This window comes from Mytilus galloprovincialis, chromosome 2 (assembly GCF_965363235.1).
Source record: "Mytilus galloprovincialis chromosome 2, xbMytGall1.hap1.1, whole genome shotgun sequence".
Taxonomy (NCBI): Eukaryota; Metazoa; Mollusca; class Bivalvia; order Mytilida; family Mytilidae; genus Mytilus; species Mytilus galloprovincialis.
In genome coordinates this window covers 103,899,979-103,916,456 of record NC_134839.1, presented here as the reverse complement: position 1 = coordinate 103,916,456, position 16,478 = coordinate 103,899,979, and the positions used below count along the sequence as shown (strand labels likewise).

Below are 16,478 nucleotides of genomic sequence, written 5' to 3'. Positions count from 1 at the left end.
CGGAAATTTAAATAACGCTATGAATTGTGGGTATAGAATTAATCAAAATTGGCGCAAAAAAAAGGCGGAGCGAAAGGAATATTTACCAACATGATCAATGGAGCATTCAGAAACGTGTTGTGTACATTGTACGCATGTTTTCAATGTAGAAAATCTTAAAGAGGAACGAAGAAGAAGTGTAGGAAAACAACATAAAGACGTTGATCTAATTAAAACATTGGCTTTTTGTTACGAAGTAGACGAGGTGAAGCTCAGGAATGCTATCGGATATGATGAGACAAGTTTTTTCGTTTGCAGTCAGTGTTTTAACAGTCTGAAAGCCACATATGTGAGTTTGAACAAATGTAGAAACTTATGTGACAAGTTAAAAGCATCAACATCAACAAATTTTATTAATTTGAGTACAAATTTGTCAGTCAGTAGAGAACAATTTGATGCTGATGAACAGATAAACGAAGATACAGAACTACCACTTCCATCACTAACACCAGCTTTAGCATGTTTAGGCTCAACAGCAAGGAAGAGGCAAAGGAATATTTTCACGCCATCAAAGTCTGGTTGTACACCAAAAGCTAAAAGAAAAGCATCAACAAAGACCCCAAAGAAGAATAGGAGGAGGCTCCAGTTTACATCTACATGTAAATCTCTAGATGAGAAACCAACACCACAAGTTACACAGTCACCTGGTCCTAAAGTTAAGCCTAAGGTAAGACTTCAACCCTTTATTTTCTAAATAAAATAATTCAATATTGTATTTGATATATATATATACATATGTACATGTACTTGTACTGTCTGTACAATGCACATGTGTGTGCACATGTTAAAATCTGTTAATAAAAAGAATATATATTCATATTGATTTCCCTTATGAAAAGATGAGTTTGATGTAATTTCAAAATTATAGACTTAACATGACTACATTTTACATTGAGTTCAATATGCAGGCTAGCTTCTAGAATGTTTAAATTTTGTACATCAGTACATGTATATTTTGTTCATACAAGATGTGTGTCCCTTCCATGATTCATTTATTTCATATATGCATAAAAATTGATTTAGATTAGGCATGTTTCTGGTTAATGTAGTGTACATTTTGTATATTATGTATATGAAACCTGACTTTAAATAACGATTACTTTACTATGATGTATATGAAGCAATGTTTATATTTGCGTTTCAATTTCAGGTACATTTACAGTTTAAGGGCAGCTCAAGGAAAACAGACTTAAAAGGACCTGGTAAATTGGCATGTCGTTCCATTGTCCAAAAGCAATACAAAACAGCACTGAATCATCTGTTGACAATAGAAGATGCTAAAAAGGAACTTGTCAATACTGTCAAGAAGAATATTTCTCGAGAGGTGCAGGCATTATGTAAAAACAAAGAGTCAACTTTCAGAGGAAGCAACATTTCAAGATTTTCTTGGAAGTCGGCCAATCAAGAGTTGGAAAGAAACTGTCCACTTACACTTGAGATCCTGAACATAGTGGCCGGCAGCCTTAAAAAGAAAAAAGAAACACCAAGAGTGGTTTCCAGTATGGCAGTTTTACTGTTCAACAGAAACCATCAGATGAATGCTGTTCAGTCCATAAATAGTGTATTTATGTTTAGAGGACATGTTAGGACAAGGGTAATTATGTTTTTAATTAATGTACATGTATACTTACATGTATTAAATATATATATAATGTATTCAACATTTGACCAAATTTAGATAACATTTTCATTTATATACAGTGTACATGTACAATAAAGATTCATGACTGTGTACATTATTTGAATGAAGTTTGGAAAAAGAATAACAGTGTTATTAAAAAAAAAAGATTGATATGATTGCCAATGAGACAACTAGTAGGTACTGTACATGTATGATTATTACTTTCAAATTGCGAGAACCTACATAAAATGTTTTATTATAGAAGAAAGGAGATGTTCAATTTTATATAATACTAATTTACCAATGCCCTGATGATGAGAAATGGTAAACCTAGGTTACCAAAAAGCCTTCAACAGTGAGACAAACCTATACTGAATAAAGTATATGTATCATATTAACAGTTACATGTAGCAGCTGTCTTATACAGTATTGCCCATAGTTATTAAATTTAAAAAAAAAAAAATATATTCATATACATGTATGTAGATGCATTCTTGTTAAAATGGATATACATGTAGGATAAACTGTTTTAATTAATAAACTATTTACATGTATTTTCTATAGGTGTACAGTACATTTAACAGAGCAGGCTTTTCCACCTCTTACAAGTCCACACTAAGTCGGATAGATCAGATATGTGAATCCTTTGATATCCCTGTTAAGAACTGGGCAAAGGCAGTTTCTGATCAACACAACCAGGACACTAGCAGACAAGACTTATCATCAAGTAAGCATTCAAATATTAAAATGTTTCAAGTCATTCGTCATTATGAATATTTTTAATTAGTCATAAAATTGAGAAGAATGAAATACATTTATGTTGAAATTAATGTTTCTTTTTAATTCATTATGTTCATTATTTTTACCCAATATATAAATCATATGTGTCATGTGTGTACTGAATGATTTTTTTTAACTTCAAACTTCAATCTGTCAGTTATTTAGATTTCCAAAAAAAAAATGGGCAATTTAACAAAAAAGATGGGTTAAAATCATATTTAGAAATTTTTGCTATTTTTTTTTATATAATTAATTAAATAGATCTTTAATATATTTATGCCACCTATTCAGTGTTTCACTATAGTAAATAATGCATGCTTGCATTAATTTTTGATCAAGGTACTTAAGTATTTTTAAGTCAGTTACATGAATTCACTTTTGATTTTTTAAATATATTACTTTTTTTATCACTTTGAAGGTGATCACTGTTATGCCCACACAGTTGAAACAGACAACGAGCTAGTGACTCCTAGTACACCGTATACATGCAGTGAGGAATCACCAGTTATCTACACAGCTGAACCAATTTCAACCTCTGCAGCTGACAGTGAGGTACACATGGATACATCCTTACAGAAAACTCCAGGAAACTTTATACTCCAGGATAACACTAGTCCAGGTATGATATTTGGATTTTTTGGGATTCTCAATAGTAAATAACGCATGCTTGCATTAATTTTTGACTTACAGCACATTTCAGTCAGTATGTAGCTAATGGTAATATCTTTGGTTAGCTTGCCTGTTAGTTGAACCGTGAAGTCATTGTTAGGTAAGGTAAACTTCCCTCCTTTAATAGTAGACTAGCCCAACAGATAAAAAATCTATCTCTCTGTAGGACTAAGCTACTATTAAAGGAGGGAAGTTTACCTTACCTAACAATGACTTCACGGTTCAGCTAACAAGCAAGCTAACCAAAGATATCATTAGATACATACTGACTGAAATGTGCTGTAAAAACTAAGCATTTTAAAGTCAGTTACATGAACTCACTTTTGATTTTTTAAACATATTACTTTTTTTATCACTTTGAAGGTGATCACTGTTATGCCCACACAGTTGAAACAGACAACGAGCTAGTGACTCCTAATACACCGTATACATGCATTGAGGAATCACCAGTTATCTACACAGCTGAACCAATTTCAACCTCTGCAGCTGACAGTGACGTACACATGGATACGTCCTTACAGAAAACTCCAGGAAATTTTATACTCCAGGATAACACTAGTCCAGGTATGATATTTTGGTTTTTCCACCTGTTTACTATATATATATATAATTTGAATTTCTACAAATTGATCTTTATCAAAATATGCTTAACAACTGTAAATGAATTGGCAAAGAAATTTTCTTCTTCAATGATTGATTATATCCATATTACTTTATTTTTTTTATTTTTTTTTTAATTTCCTTAAACAGATGACATAGACATGATTAAAGGTACATAAACTATTCAATCTATATTGTCATTTTTATGAAACTCCATTTCTAATAATATAGAGTTGAAATATATAAAACAATTATTCTTTTTCAGATATGGATTCACCATTCACTACAACTGCTGATGAAGCAATTTCTGGAAACACCTCCTTTGAAATAGTGATGGACAACTTAAATTGTCGACAAAAGACTAGACATAAAACACTGGAAACCAGCAACAAAACTCACAATCTTGTCCATTCAATAGCAGTTCAACATAGAATTACGGACAACACCAAAGATGCTCTCCATCCACAAGCAGACATTTTGTCTATTCACAATGAAGCCTTTATACCAAACCATGAAGACTATGAAGCATTGCATTCAAATTTCAGAACATTGATCAAAAGAGCATTAGTTGAATTTGTACCAACACTTAAAGATAGCCAAGACTTAGTTGAGTTCCACATACAGCACCCATATTCAAAGTTGTCAGCAGAAAAGAGTAATGTTGTAAGTACATGTAATTCAAGTATATGTATGCATTAAAATAAAGGACATTGATTAAACAGCATGATTATACAGGGGTAAAAACTTTAAATGAATATGCATTTATATATAAACATGATATATGTAATTTTATTTTTGACATATTGGAAAGAAGATGTGGTATGATTGCCAATGAGACAACTTTCAACATGAGACCAAATGACACAGAATTTAACAACTATAGGTCATCTTACCAAAACTTGTTTATATCTGCTTCTGTGAATTAAATTCAATTTGATTTTTAGTACTGACATTTCTTTTAAAGGTTGTAATACCAATAACACTTCTTTTATTACATATTTGTCATAATTTCATTTCAGATTCCCTTGGGTATACTAGAAAAAGATGAAAACATAACAGAGCAGATGATACAAGTGGTTGAGCACCTTCAACAGTATGTACCAAGAACAAAAGACGGTAAAATGATGCCTATTTTACTTGGTGGTGACGCTCTTAGTGTTGAGAGGGGAGAAGCAGCTAGTCGTGCAAGGCTTGATGCTATCACAGCTGAAGATAGGTTGGATGGCTTTACTTGGAAAAGTGAAGATTGGCACGGTCATGTTATATCTTTACAGGTAGGTGCAAGTCAAACTATGAAATTGTATTAAGGCTTTTCCAGAATTAATTAAATGTAGGGGGGAAGAAAGGCACTTGTTAAAATTTGACAGTGATGATTATTCAAGAAAGATTGCTTGAACAGTTTAATTTTGGAACAACCATTGCAAGTATTTTTGATTTTATTAATATAAACATAAAAGAGATGTACTTTCAACCATAAAAATAATATCTTTTAATTGTAATCTACATTTATGAACTTTATTAAATTGTAATTGCTAATTAACAGGTACAATGTACATGTAAGAAATACCATTCAATTGTTCAAAAGATAAATCTAATTATATTAAAAGTAAACAAATATATGTCTATGTGTTTTTTCAGAAACTAACAATATGAGAATTTATTTCATGATTATCTTTTTTTCAGGAATCATACAACCTTTTGTATAAAGGATCTTCATCAGGAGAAAAGGGAACTCTGTTTCAGCTGAGGAATCAATTCGACAGACGTGGCGTTAATTCAGAGGTTCGTACATTAATCAGTGTGTGGTTATTTTTATTTTTGTTTATTAACTTGATTTATTGATATATGCATTGTCATGATATTATCAAATCACAAATAATTAGTTCATATCCATTTTTATACGACTGCAAAATTTGTTATCAATGTGAAATTACTTAAACGAAAAAATTTCACATTCTGTAGTTTTCATTACCATACCATGACATACGAATAAAAACGAAATGTGCTTGAATATAATATAATATCGACTTATTGGCATGCATTATGAAATGTAGTTTAGCTATGCTATGGAGAAAAATAATAAAGAAGTAGATTCAGTGTAAATGCTCGAGAAAATACTTTAAAACACCCCTACAACATATATGGTATTATACAGCCTTTCTTAACAGTCTAGATAATTGCTTAATGACGACAAATTTTTCATGCATACATGTATTTAAAGAAATGGGTCAAAATTTTCCTCCTGATTGCATCTTTATTTATTTTTTTATTATTTGTAGGTTAAGAATGCAGTGAATGATTGTCGGGAGTTTTTAAGGTTTGTAACGAAAGGTCACATTCTGTTAGCAGCACTGCAGATTCTTGGGCTAACATCATTAGATGACTTTGATGCAATAGTTGGAAAAGACGATACAGAAAAAAAATACTTTCTGGATAAGCTTGCCAATGACATTGTTAAGGATTTCATTGCAACCGAAGAGTTCAAGTTTGATCAAGTTGGAAAAGATCAGCCTGAAAATGACAATAGAATTAAATGTGGATACCCTGGCTGTCCGAAAACATTTGCCATAGATGGAAGGTGCCGACAAAAGCATAAAGACACTTGCCAGTACAAGCATTTCGAACATCTTTTAGAAGGAAATCCTGCTGGCAACACAAATACCAGTTGTAATTCAGATAATACCACCTGTAGCTCGAAAAAGGAAGATTTCAAATTTAATTATGCATGTAATGTTTTAAGAGAGGGTTTGATGGACTGGAACCGAGAGGATGCTGACCGATAGAGGGCGCTGAATTATTCGAGTTAGCCGTCTATGTGCAAATTAATACTTAAATGACCGTTCGACCAATGCCTTTCAGATGAAAACATGAAAGTCAAATACGTTATTGACGATTGAATGGACTGGTAAACCCCGTAAAAATGATAATTAAGGATTGCTATTCTTTATAATTGTTAAAATGTCAGCTTAATGTAACCAATCAGTTTGAAATAGCAACTTATTTCAACAAACCCAGTGTGCATATACAAGAATATATTGAAACATGTATTTATTGGGGTGCGATACTTAGTATCTCATGTTTCCATGTCGATAAAAAAATATTGGGTTATTAAGCAAAAATTTCTTTATTTTTTTCTCTTCGTGGCCAATAAAATGGTGCTCAAGAGTAAAAACTTCCATATATTTTTTATTCTGTATAATAATAAATAAATTGTACTGAAAAATACTTCTTAAATTTGATTTTCAAAGGTTAGAAAAATAACCGCCAGCGTCGTGTTGTTTTTTGTAACAGGAACGTACGTTTATGATATATCACCATATTAATATATGTTTCATCTTTATACCCTTTTTGTCTACCCTGTTGCCGATAGCAGTATGACATTTTGTTTATGCTTAACTGCGAAGATTGATATGTTTGGTACTTTCAAATGAGTTCAAACAACCAAACATTTAATTCTAAATGGAATCCGTTTGTATTACGCTACACTCAAACTATGAACAAAGTGTAGAAGTTGGCCGAATACCAGCTTAATAACATGTCATTATGTGTCAAATATTGTACTGTAAATGGTAACCACAGTTACACGATAGACTCATTTCTTCATTTATGTGATATAACTACTCCTTTTGGTGTAATATTAATATTTTTCTGTTGTGATTTTGGTTTCCAACACGTAAATTCACTGTTAACAAGTTTATATTGTTGTAATTTTTATATTTGTTGGTAAAAGCATAAACATGATAAAAGGTTATTCACTTACTTTTTTCACCAAATGTTTTGAATTTTCTTTTAACTTCAATGTTATGCAAGAAACGTGCTAATTTACATTTTAAGCCTCGGTCACACCTTACATATAATATATTCACTATATATCTCCACATTCATTTGCAGATACAATGTAACTGTTGTCTGATCTATAGTATCGAGAAGAGGATAGACATGCATTCAATATAATTCGATTGAATTTAGTTTGTAGAAAAGGAAAAAAACTGATGCGTAGAATAATAAAGAAGTTATATTTTTATGTTATCATAAAACATTCCAAAAAAGTTTCTTTTGCAGATATTTAAATAGCAGATGACAAATTTAGACAGAGAATAGAAAAAAAAACATTTGAAATGTGTTATACTGACACTGTACGCACTGGAACCAGACTTATGATAAATATATTTCAATATGACCCACTTTTGGGGATTTTATTTCTTCTTATCCTGTAATATCCGTAAAATAGAAGTTATTATAAGTCGTCACAACGTGAAAGTTGAAGTACAAGCTGGCTTCTCTCTCCACTTAAACATCATCATATTACCATTTATAGAACTGACATTTTCGTACGAAAAACATAAAACATGACAGTAATTCGAGATGGAGATTTGTATATGAAACAAACGTACAGTAAACATATCTGGGGTTATGTTCAAATTGACTATTATAGAACAATATTCACATAATTTCGTTATTATCTTTTATTATGTCATTTACACACAGTAGTCATTTTATAAACAAGAATAAACAGTTCACACAGAGAACGACATTCTATGAGTCAATATATTTAGATTTGTTGTGGTTGTTGGTTTATTCTTTGTTTTTCGTCAATTTCGTCGTATTCAGATTTTCTTCCACATGTAAAGACATAAACTACCCCAGCCTACAAGAAATACCATACATTATATAAAGTTATATAGTTAGTTTTTTTTTAAATTTTACACATTAGTGAATTTTATTTATCATAATCTCAATTATTGCACGGACCACTCCACATATGTATAACTGTACCTGTATCTGAATAAGAACTAATATTGGACGTTTACTATCTGAATAAAATATAGTACTTCATCAATACCATCACCTTGTCTCATGAATATACAGTCCTATTTTATTCATTTTTTATCTTCAAGCTTTGTTTTGTATACAAGTATTAATTTGTTTTGTATAAACTATATATCATTATATAATCTATGCCGTTAGTTTTCTCGTTTGTATTGTTTTACATTTGTCATTTCGGGACCTTTTATAGCTGACTATGCGGTGTGTGCTTTTCTCTTTTGTGAAGGCCGTACAGTGATCTATAATAGTTGTTAATTTCTGTCTCATTTGGTCGCTTGTGGGGAGTTGTCTCATTGGCAATCATACCACATATTCTTTTTTTTATATATATTTGTACCATTATTTTTTAGAAATTGTCGATTGCTACGTTCCGAAAAAACTACTACACGAGAGGACGTTCCACCGATGTATCAAAATTTATAATGACAATTATATTTCATAAATACGAACGATAACAATTGTGTGCACACCACGCGTATCTGATTATTATTATGAAAAAAAGATTATTATAAAATTCATTAACATTGCTCAAGATAGGAAAGTTTGAAAAAAAAAATGAATGGTTTAGAGCAAAAACTTAGACCGAGGTGGTTTTATTCGAAATCTACAGTAGATTCATAAATACCGCAGTAATTGCTACTTGGCTGCTGATATTTTTGGGGATTGAAAGTGCAGCGACAGTAGCAAATATCGAGACCTAAAGGCTTTGAATATCCAAATATAAAGTACATACCTTTATTGAGGAGCCCACGGCTGACCAGAACGGATAATTAGGTATTATTTCTTTGCCTGTAGCTCCATTTATCTTTTGATATGCCATACCTCCCAGTAAATATACTCCAATTAAACAAGCAATTCTACAGTATGAAAACAATCATAATTTTGTGTTGGTCAATCATAATGGTTTAAAAACAAAAACAACCTACTCCCGAGTACGATAGATATGATGCAAAAGAACATATTATAATCTCCAAAAAGAATCACCACATTAGCCATTTTTGAAATAAACATGCAGATTTTATATCGGAGTCGTAGGATGATAAAAAAGCAAAATTTGACATCCCTCAAAGGAGTAACCAACGGCTAAATATGTACTAAAACCATTCAAATAGGATGAAGGTCAGACTAACGTACTTTTATACAGCTTACAACCAGTTCATTTTCAAAATATTGTTGATATGTTGCTAATTGTATCTTAGTAACGTACTTTATCACAGACACCTAATGTTTTCAAAGGAGCCATGTAAATTAGGTCAAGGTCAGATGAATTCTGAAACACCTTAAATCAAAATAATGCATCACCTATAGTTGACATACTACTTAAAATAGTACACGTATCTCGAAAAAGAACATAAAAACGAAAACTTAGTTAACATTGACAAATTATAAACCATTCAAAGGAGATAAATAAATAAAAGTCAGATGAAACCCACAGGACAGACATCTTCACTCAGGATACAAATTTAAGGGTGCCTTAATTTATAGAGCTACATGTATGGTTGGGGAACAACCATTTAACTTCAGGGTTGTGGTCTAGCAGATGACAACAAAAATTATTCTGAATTCACATTTTCCATATAATACCTTATAGTGTTAAATTCTAAAATAATTTGATTGATAGCATAGAAAGAAAACAAAAATTCCGCGCTTTTTTTCTGACGCAGGCTAAAATCCATACCCCCTTTGGAGTTGAATGGTTGCTACCTTAATTATTATAATTTTTACAAGCCCCACTCTTAATGTTGCCTTTTTTTACATCTCCAATAGGGATTGTTAACAAATAGTTTTCAAAAATGTAATGTTCGTAATATGCTACTTGCTTTATTCAATTAGACTGATTTGATATTCCTATTAAGTGTAAATTTTTTTAGTGTGCTCTTTACACATTTACTTCTTCCGTTTATTAATACTTACATTATACCTATTACGGATCCTGCACTCAAACCACTGTCCGGATTTGATATAGTTGGAGACGTCGTAAATCGACATGTATGCTTGCTATGTAACTCAAAGTACTGCAAACGAAAACATATGAGAATGTATGTATTTTGTGGAATCAGATGTGATTATAATTGGATTTATTCGTTCTATCATACATGTTATGGTCTATTTCTTTCAGTTCTATAAATCTTCAACAATGTTTACTTTCCTGTACTAAGGGAGCTACCATTTGATTTTTATGGGGGGGCTAGGATGAAATTTGAAAAAAATAGGCAGGACAGGAGTTTTGAGTAAAAAAAAAAGGCAGGATGAGACACTTACAAAAAAAAAAGTCAGGACGACAATTAAGGTAAAAAAAAGTCAGGATAAACTAAAAAAAAAAAGGCAGGACCGAACAGAGTGAAAAATAAAAAGGCAGGACAGAGATTACAGCTAAAAAAAAATGCAGGACAAAATTTTTCATCCTAGCCCCCCATAAAAATCAAATGGTAGCTCCCTAAATTCTTTTAGAATCCCGAAAGGATTTTTGCATGTTTTCTTTTAAACATGGGTCATGACTTTTTCGTTCCGAGCAGATCTATATGACTACAATAGACAACTTTCGAGTTCGATGCATTTCCGTCAAAAACTCTGGTTTTAGTGAACGTCATATGTGCGTTTAGGGGCGTCGTCACTTCCGTTCCAATGTTGAGCGAGTGGTTGGAAAACTATAATTCTATATTGTACAAATTATTCGGGAAATTGAATTCTCAAAATTGACAATCAGCATTGCTGTCATTAGGGAATTGTCATTAAGTACCTACAGAACAACCATTATTTCTAGTTTATCTTGCACAATGACGATCACTAAGACGCTTGATGAACGTAAATAGTGCAGGGATACAGGCGACCCCCTCTATCTGGTAAATGACGTCATAAAGGTGCGTCTAATTGACGAGATTTTTCCGGTGACGGATGAACTCGAAAGTGGTCTATTTGTTAAGAAATACGGATTTCTCGATGGTACATAAAACAAATGGATGGATTTTAAGTGCATCATACGTCTAACATTTGAATTGAATATGGTGTTAATATTTTATGAAAAATCTTTAAAGCATTAAAAGTATGATATTGATCTACTAGTATATGACTTAATAACTTACATATTTACCACTCCCTGCAGGCTCTTCACCTTTGACTATGAATTGTCCTTCCTGGGTTTTATCACAGAACAATATTAAATATGCTGTCCTGTGAATAGTGAATAGTGATTACAGATTATACATTACATTTAAACTGTTTCTATGTGCGTGTGCATGTGGCTTAGAACTCATTAATATTTGAACACTGTATAAAGTCCTTATGGAAAATGATACTGAAAAGTGTCTGCGTTCTTACAATTTTTGTTTTTCTATTTGTCAAGGTACTATAATAAACACTAAATTCAACACGGATTTTTCATTAGACAATTTGTTTATAAAACTTGTATCAGTGTCCTATCCAAAAATTTTAACCAACAATACATAAAGTACTGCCACGGATTTTTCATTAGACAATTTGTTTATATAAAACTTGTATCAGTGTCCTATCCAAAAATTTTAACCAACAATACATAAAGTACTGCAAAAGAATTTTCTCTCGGCTTAACTATTTTCTTGCCACGAGACCAGTACAACAACTATTGGTTATTTCTATGTTGTCGTACCCGATTACGTTCCTTTTGGAATTCATGCGATTGCGACAGTTTTTGTTTCTTAACTTGCGAGTTGTATTTAAAAAAAATGCTTAATGATATTTGAACATCGGAAATCTACTGTTGCTTCTAATTAATGCAAGTCTTTGTACTTGTATTGTTTGTTGTATGTTGTATGTTCAATGTGTTCAGTTTCATTGACAAATACCAAAATCACTCTCTTTGTTTTGGCTTATAGTTTTAAGGTTTTTAAAAGTAATTATTGTTTTGGATATCTGCGTTTACTTTTTAAACACAGTTAACCATAATTAAACATTCGATCCAATACATTGTGACCTCATATGGTGGATGGTCTAGGGCAGGGGTTATCTGCCCATTGTTGATCATTGTTTCTTCCTTTCGGAGGGATCGGTGTTCGTGGTTGGTGTGGTCTGTAATACTACGAGATATGTTTTGCGATTGCTGTTATCCCTTTTTGTGTATCATAAATTGCAATGCGACGTCGGTAGAAACAAGATTTATAAAATACAAATCATTTGTTAACATTATTAGAGTGCTGACATAGGCTATGCCTGTTTCCCAATCCAGTTCAATTCATTTGAATAAAATATTGTTTAAACTAATTAAACATCATTACAATAAACGGAGTAGGTCCGGTAAAGGCCGATTTTGGCCCCAAATTTCAGGTTCGTCTGATGAAAGATTTTGGACACTTTTTGTACACTTAAGTGTCTACTTCAGTCGATTCAATTCATTTATGTGTAAGACTTGAACTGTTTTTATCATTACAGACGCTCAGATTCAGGCTAAATTATGAAAAATCTATCGTCAAATATGCCAAAATGTGTCACTATCCAGATGTGTTTTGCCATAAATGAAAGTGGCCGCATCTATGTTCACTCTCAACCTTTATATATATGTTATGCATTATCATCACATACAACTTAGATTTAAATATCAAGAATGGACACAAATGCAGCCACTTCTATTAAAGACGGAAACCGTCTAAAATTTAACTCAAATGCCAAAATTGTAAAGATTTCAGTAATTTAGCGTGACTTAATGATGCTAGTACTCGATATATGTGCATTGTATGGTAAAAAAACAACCCATATTTATGTAACAGAAGTATTTTACTTTCCAGTAAATAGCTAACAGTTTATATTTTAACAATTTCGTAAACTGCTGAAATTTTGGGGCCAAAAAGGGGTCCAATCTAATTAAAAACAGATCTCTCATCGCTCCTGTTTCTGATATGTCACGAAACAGGAGCGATGAGAGATCGGTTTTTAATTAGATTGAAAGGGGTCTAACTAGACCTACTCCTTTACTGTTTGTAATTAAGGTAATGAATGATACCTCATTTCTGTCTGAGTACTTTTGATTACAACTCGATTACAAGATCCATTACCTGTTCTCTTCACCTGTTATACCATATTGAAGTTGAAGGTCGCCATTTACTTCGTTATGATCGAACTTTGCGTTCATCATATTTCCAATTGGTACATATTTCGGAATTGGTGCCCCAGCAATAACTTCACACATCTAAAAAAGAAAATGTCTCCCTCTTGTACGCCTTACAATGTTTTTTTTTTTAAATTAAAGTCAACTGAAGATATACAATGTTAAAGAGATACATGTACGGAAGCGTATTAGCGCGACACATTTTTTATAAAAAAAAATTTTCCTATCTTTGCGTTACAACGCAAACCTTTGCATTATATAACGTAAACATTTGCGAAATAAGCAAGCATTTGCGTAAAAACGCAAACCGTTGCGTCATAACGCAAACATATGCGTAATAACATAAACATTTGTTTTATTTGATTTCTTATTTAAGATTCAAAGGAAACAGCAGTTATAAATGGAGGAGGCTGTATATATTAAAATTTATCACCTTTGTAGTCATTGCAAAGTAAAATGCTTGCATAATTAGAACATATCATTAACTTATAATGAGCAGAATAATATAAGAAGATGTGGTATGAGTGCCAATAAGAAAACTCTCCATCTAAGTCAGGCTATTTGTATTCTATTTCTTTATCCACCATGATGTCCTAGATTAACAGTGACGCTTAAATCAGATAAAAATTCAATTAAGGTACGAAATTAAACAGCAATCTAAAATACAGTTTTAATGTTTACGCAAACAATACTATGAGCGGATTTGAAACATATATAAAAAAAAATCCCGAACATTTGCAATCCAATATTAAAGATAAAATATTGTTACCGTGACGTTTGCGCACTCTCCTTCACTAAATAGATGACAAGGATTCCATGAGTACTTTGCTCCACCAAATATTTCAGATGGAATATCTTTAAACCTAAATAATATATATATATATATAAAGCAAGATCACTGTCAATATCATAATTTGCTCCATCCAACGGGAAAACAATATTCTGCTCAATATATAATAAGATCCTGAAAGTGATATATACTATTTACAATTCTAGTGTACTTCTTGAAAAATGATGTATAAAAAAAAATATACAGTAACAATAACGAAGGGGTGACACGGGTACATATTTCCACAACCTCCCCTTTTTTGTGAGTTTAACTTACGTTTTCTAAAAAATGCGTTTACCTCCAAATCTCCATATTTTTAACCCCCATTATCCCACATCTCCGCTTTTATTACCTTCCTATCACATATCCCAAAAAGCGTGTCATTCCCATCAAGGACAATCAATCACAGATGGAATCGCTTATAATAAGCAATTATCTATGTACTTATAAACTTTACTGTTTGAGTGAAGAAGAGGAATAGCTAAACTATGTACAAAATTGGTTCCTACCTTTATGCTGTCACAAGAAGAACCATTTTGAATGTTTGTAAATGTTTATCATCTAGAATGGGTGTGCATCAAATATTATATTTGTTTCTACCAGGACAGATTTTTGCAAAAGTGCAGCAACATCTGCATATTGAATATAAAATATGGAAAATATATCTCCCGCGGATATACTATTCCATTACTTGCTCTTTCTACCATGACCTCTTTGTTGGTTTGCTGCTTATGTGAAATGTAATGAAACAATTAAGGGTTTTCAATTGTACAGGATTTGGTTGCCCCATACAGAATATCTACGACAAATCTGACCAAGGATATGTTTTGCTTGTCGTTACCACAGTTCTGTATTATTTCCTCCGAATGCGAGTCATCGCCGGATTGGCACTGTCATGTGGAACATGACGAATGCCTACAGGATAGGAGGCACTGTGTACCCTTCCGAATCACCTACTGAGTTGACCGTCGTTTCAGGAGGGCTTCGAGTTTTGTAATTTTGTGTTTGGTCGTCAGTGAAGTGTTTTGTCTTTTGAAATAATTTGATATTATTTAAAAAACAGAGCCATTTAAAAAAGTTCTTCAATCTTTATATAAAAAATGCGCAGTGTGAAAGTTTTTTATGTGTACTTTTGAATTTAAGCATAATAAATATAAAACTAGTTCATGTTGTTTAAGGATGCCAAATGTGGGTATCAGTGTATAAATCGGAGTTTAGTATGACGTCCGTTATCACTGTACTAGTATACATATTTTTAAGGGGCCAGCTGAAGGACGCCTACGAGTGCGGGAGTTTCTCGCTACATTGAAGACCCATTGGTGGCCTTCGGCTGTTGTCTGCTCTGGTCGGGTTGTTGTCGCTTTGACACATTCCCCATTTCTTTTCTCAATTTTATTGTATCAAGACTTTAGTAGTAATGTATAGCGACGAATAACATGCTGATGTTATACTATTCAAATTCCTCTATTTATTCAAATTCTAAATGTTTTTTGAAGTTCTATATATATACTTCTGAGTGAATTGATCTCAGTGGAAAAGGCGCTACATCTTACCTGGGTTCTGTGTCATTATCATTAGACAGAGATGTGAGATCTACGAAGTCCCCATTGGAATATTCGCACAGGCATGGACTTTTCTGTCTACAAACATCTATAATGGGATGTGGATCATCGGAATAAACGTAACATGTCAATATAACAAGGGTGAAGAATATCAGCTGTGTGACGTCCGCCATGTTGGTCCAGATTAAAGTATTCGTCCATATCACAAGATAATCAAAGGCATGTGATGTATCAGTGTAACACAGTCAGATAAACTAATCATTTTACTCTTTGTTTTGATTTATCAAGAAAAATTGATAAATTATAATCAAGGTTCAGATTGCCCCACATAAATGATACATGTTAAAAAAAATAGGGATCCGCTTTGTTTGGATTGGTGATGCAGTTATTCTTTTGGTTTTAATATTATAAAAATATCAGCCTTATATGAAAAATACAATTAGAGGTATTATGTTTCAAAATTGCTTTCACGGG

At 32.2% G+C, this 16,478-nt stretch overlaps 2 protein-coding genes across 2 annotated transcripts; one reads left to right on the top strand and one right to left on the bottom strand.

Annotated features, from left to right (window-relative positions):
- The first annotated feature begins 1,152 nt into the window (after window positions 1-1,152).
- Window positions 1,153-6,492, top strand: LOC143062591 (uncharacterized). Its single transcript, XM_076234255.1, has 8 exons — window positions 1,153-1,633; window positions 2,225-2,387; window positions 2,859-3,059; window positions 3,473-3,673; window positions 3,975-4,372; window positions 4,729-4,983; window positions 5,393-5,491; window positions 5,989-6,492. The coding sequence occupies exons 1-8, from the start codon at window positions 1,163-1,165 to the stop codon at window positions 6,490-6,492; spliced, it is 2,292 nt and encodes a 763-aa protein (XP_076090370.1). The 5' UTR covers window positions 1,153-1,162.
- Window positions 6,493-8,168: 1,676 nt separating this feature from the next.
- Window positions 8,169-16,209, bottom strand: LOC143065205 (uncharacterized). The gene is made up of 7 exons (XM_076238625.1): window positions 15,996-16,209; window positions 14,383-14,476; window positions 13,561-13,694; window positions 11,620-11,707; window positions 10,451-10,551; window positions 9,270-9,393; window positions 8,169-8,357 (listed from the first exon to the last, which is right to left on the bottom strand). Exons 1-7 carry the CDS (start codon window positions 16,175-16,177, stop codon window positions 8,262-8,264), a joined length of 819 nt encoding a protein of 272 aa, XP_076094740.1. The 5' UTR covers window positions 16,178-16,209; the 3' UTR covers window positions 8,169-8,261.
- Between the last annotated feature and the right edge of the window lie 269 nt (window positions 16,210-16,478).

Bases quoted from the DNA above. Each gene is read 5' to 3' on its own strand.
- LOC143062591 (XM_076234255.1), top strand. From the start codon at position 1,163: ATGTTTATATTTGCGTTTCAATTTCAGGTACATTTACAGTTTAAGGGC. The intron at 4,984-5,392 runs GTAGGTGCAAGT...TCTTTTTTTCAG, and splicing joins GTCATGTTATATCTTTACAG to GAATCATACAACCTTTTGTA. The intron at 5,492-5,988 runs GTTCGTACATTA...TATTATTTGTAG, and splicing joins GACGTGGCGTTAATTCAGAG to GTTAAGAATGCAGTGAATGA.
- LOC143065205 (XM_076238625.1), bottom strand. From the start codon at position 16,177: ATGGCGGACGTCACACAGCTGATATTCTTCACCCTTGTTATATTGACA. The intron at 13,695-14,382 runs GTAACAATATTT...TTTCTTTTTTAG, and splicing joins GAGAGTGCGCAAACGTCACG to ATGTGTGAAGTTATTGCTGG. The intron at 9,394-10,450 runs GTAAGTATTAAT...TTCATACTGTAG, and splicing joins GGATCCGTAATAGGTATAAT to AATTGCTTGTTTAATTGGAG.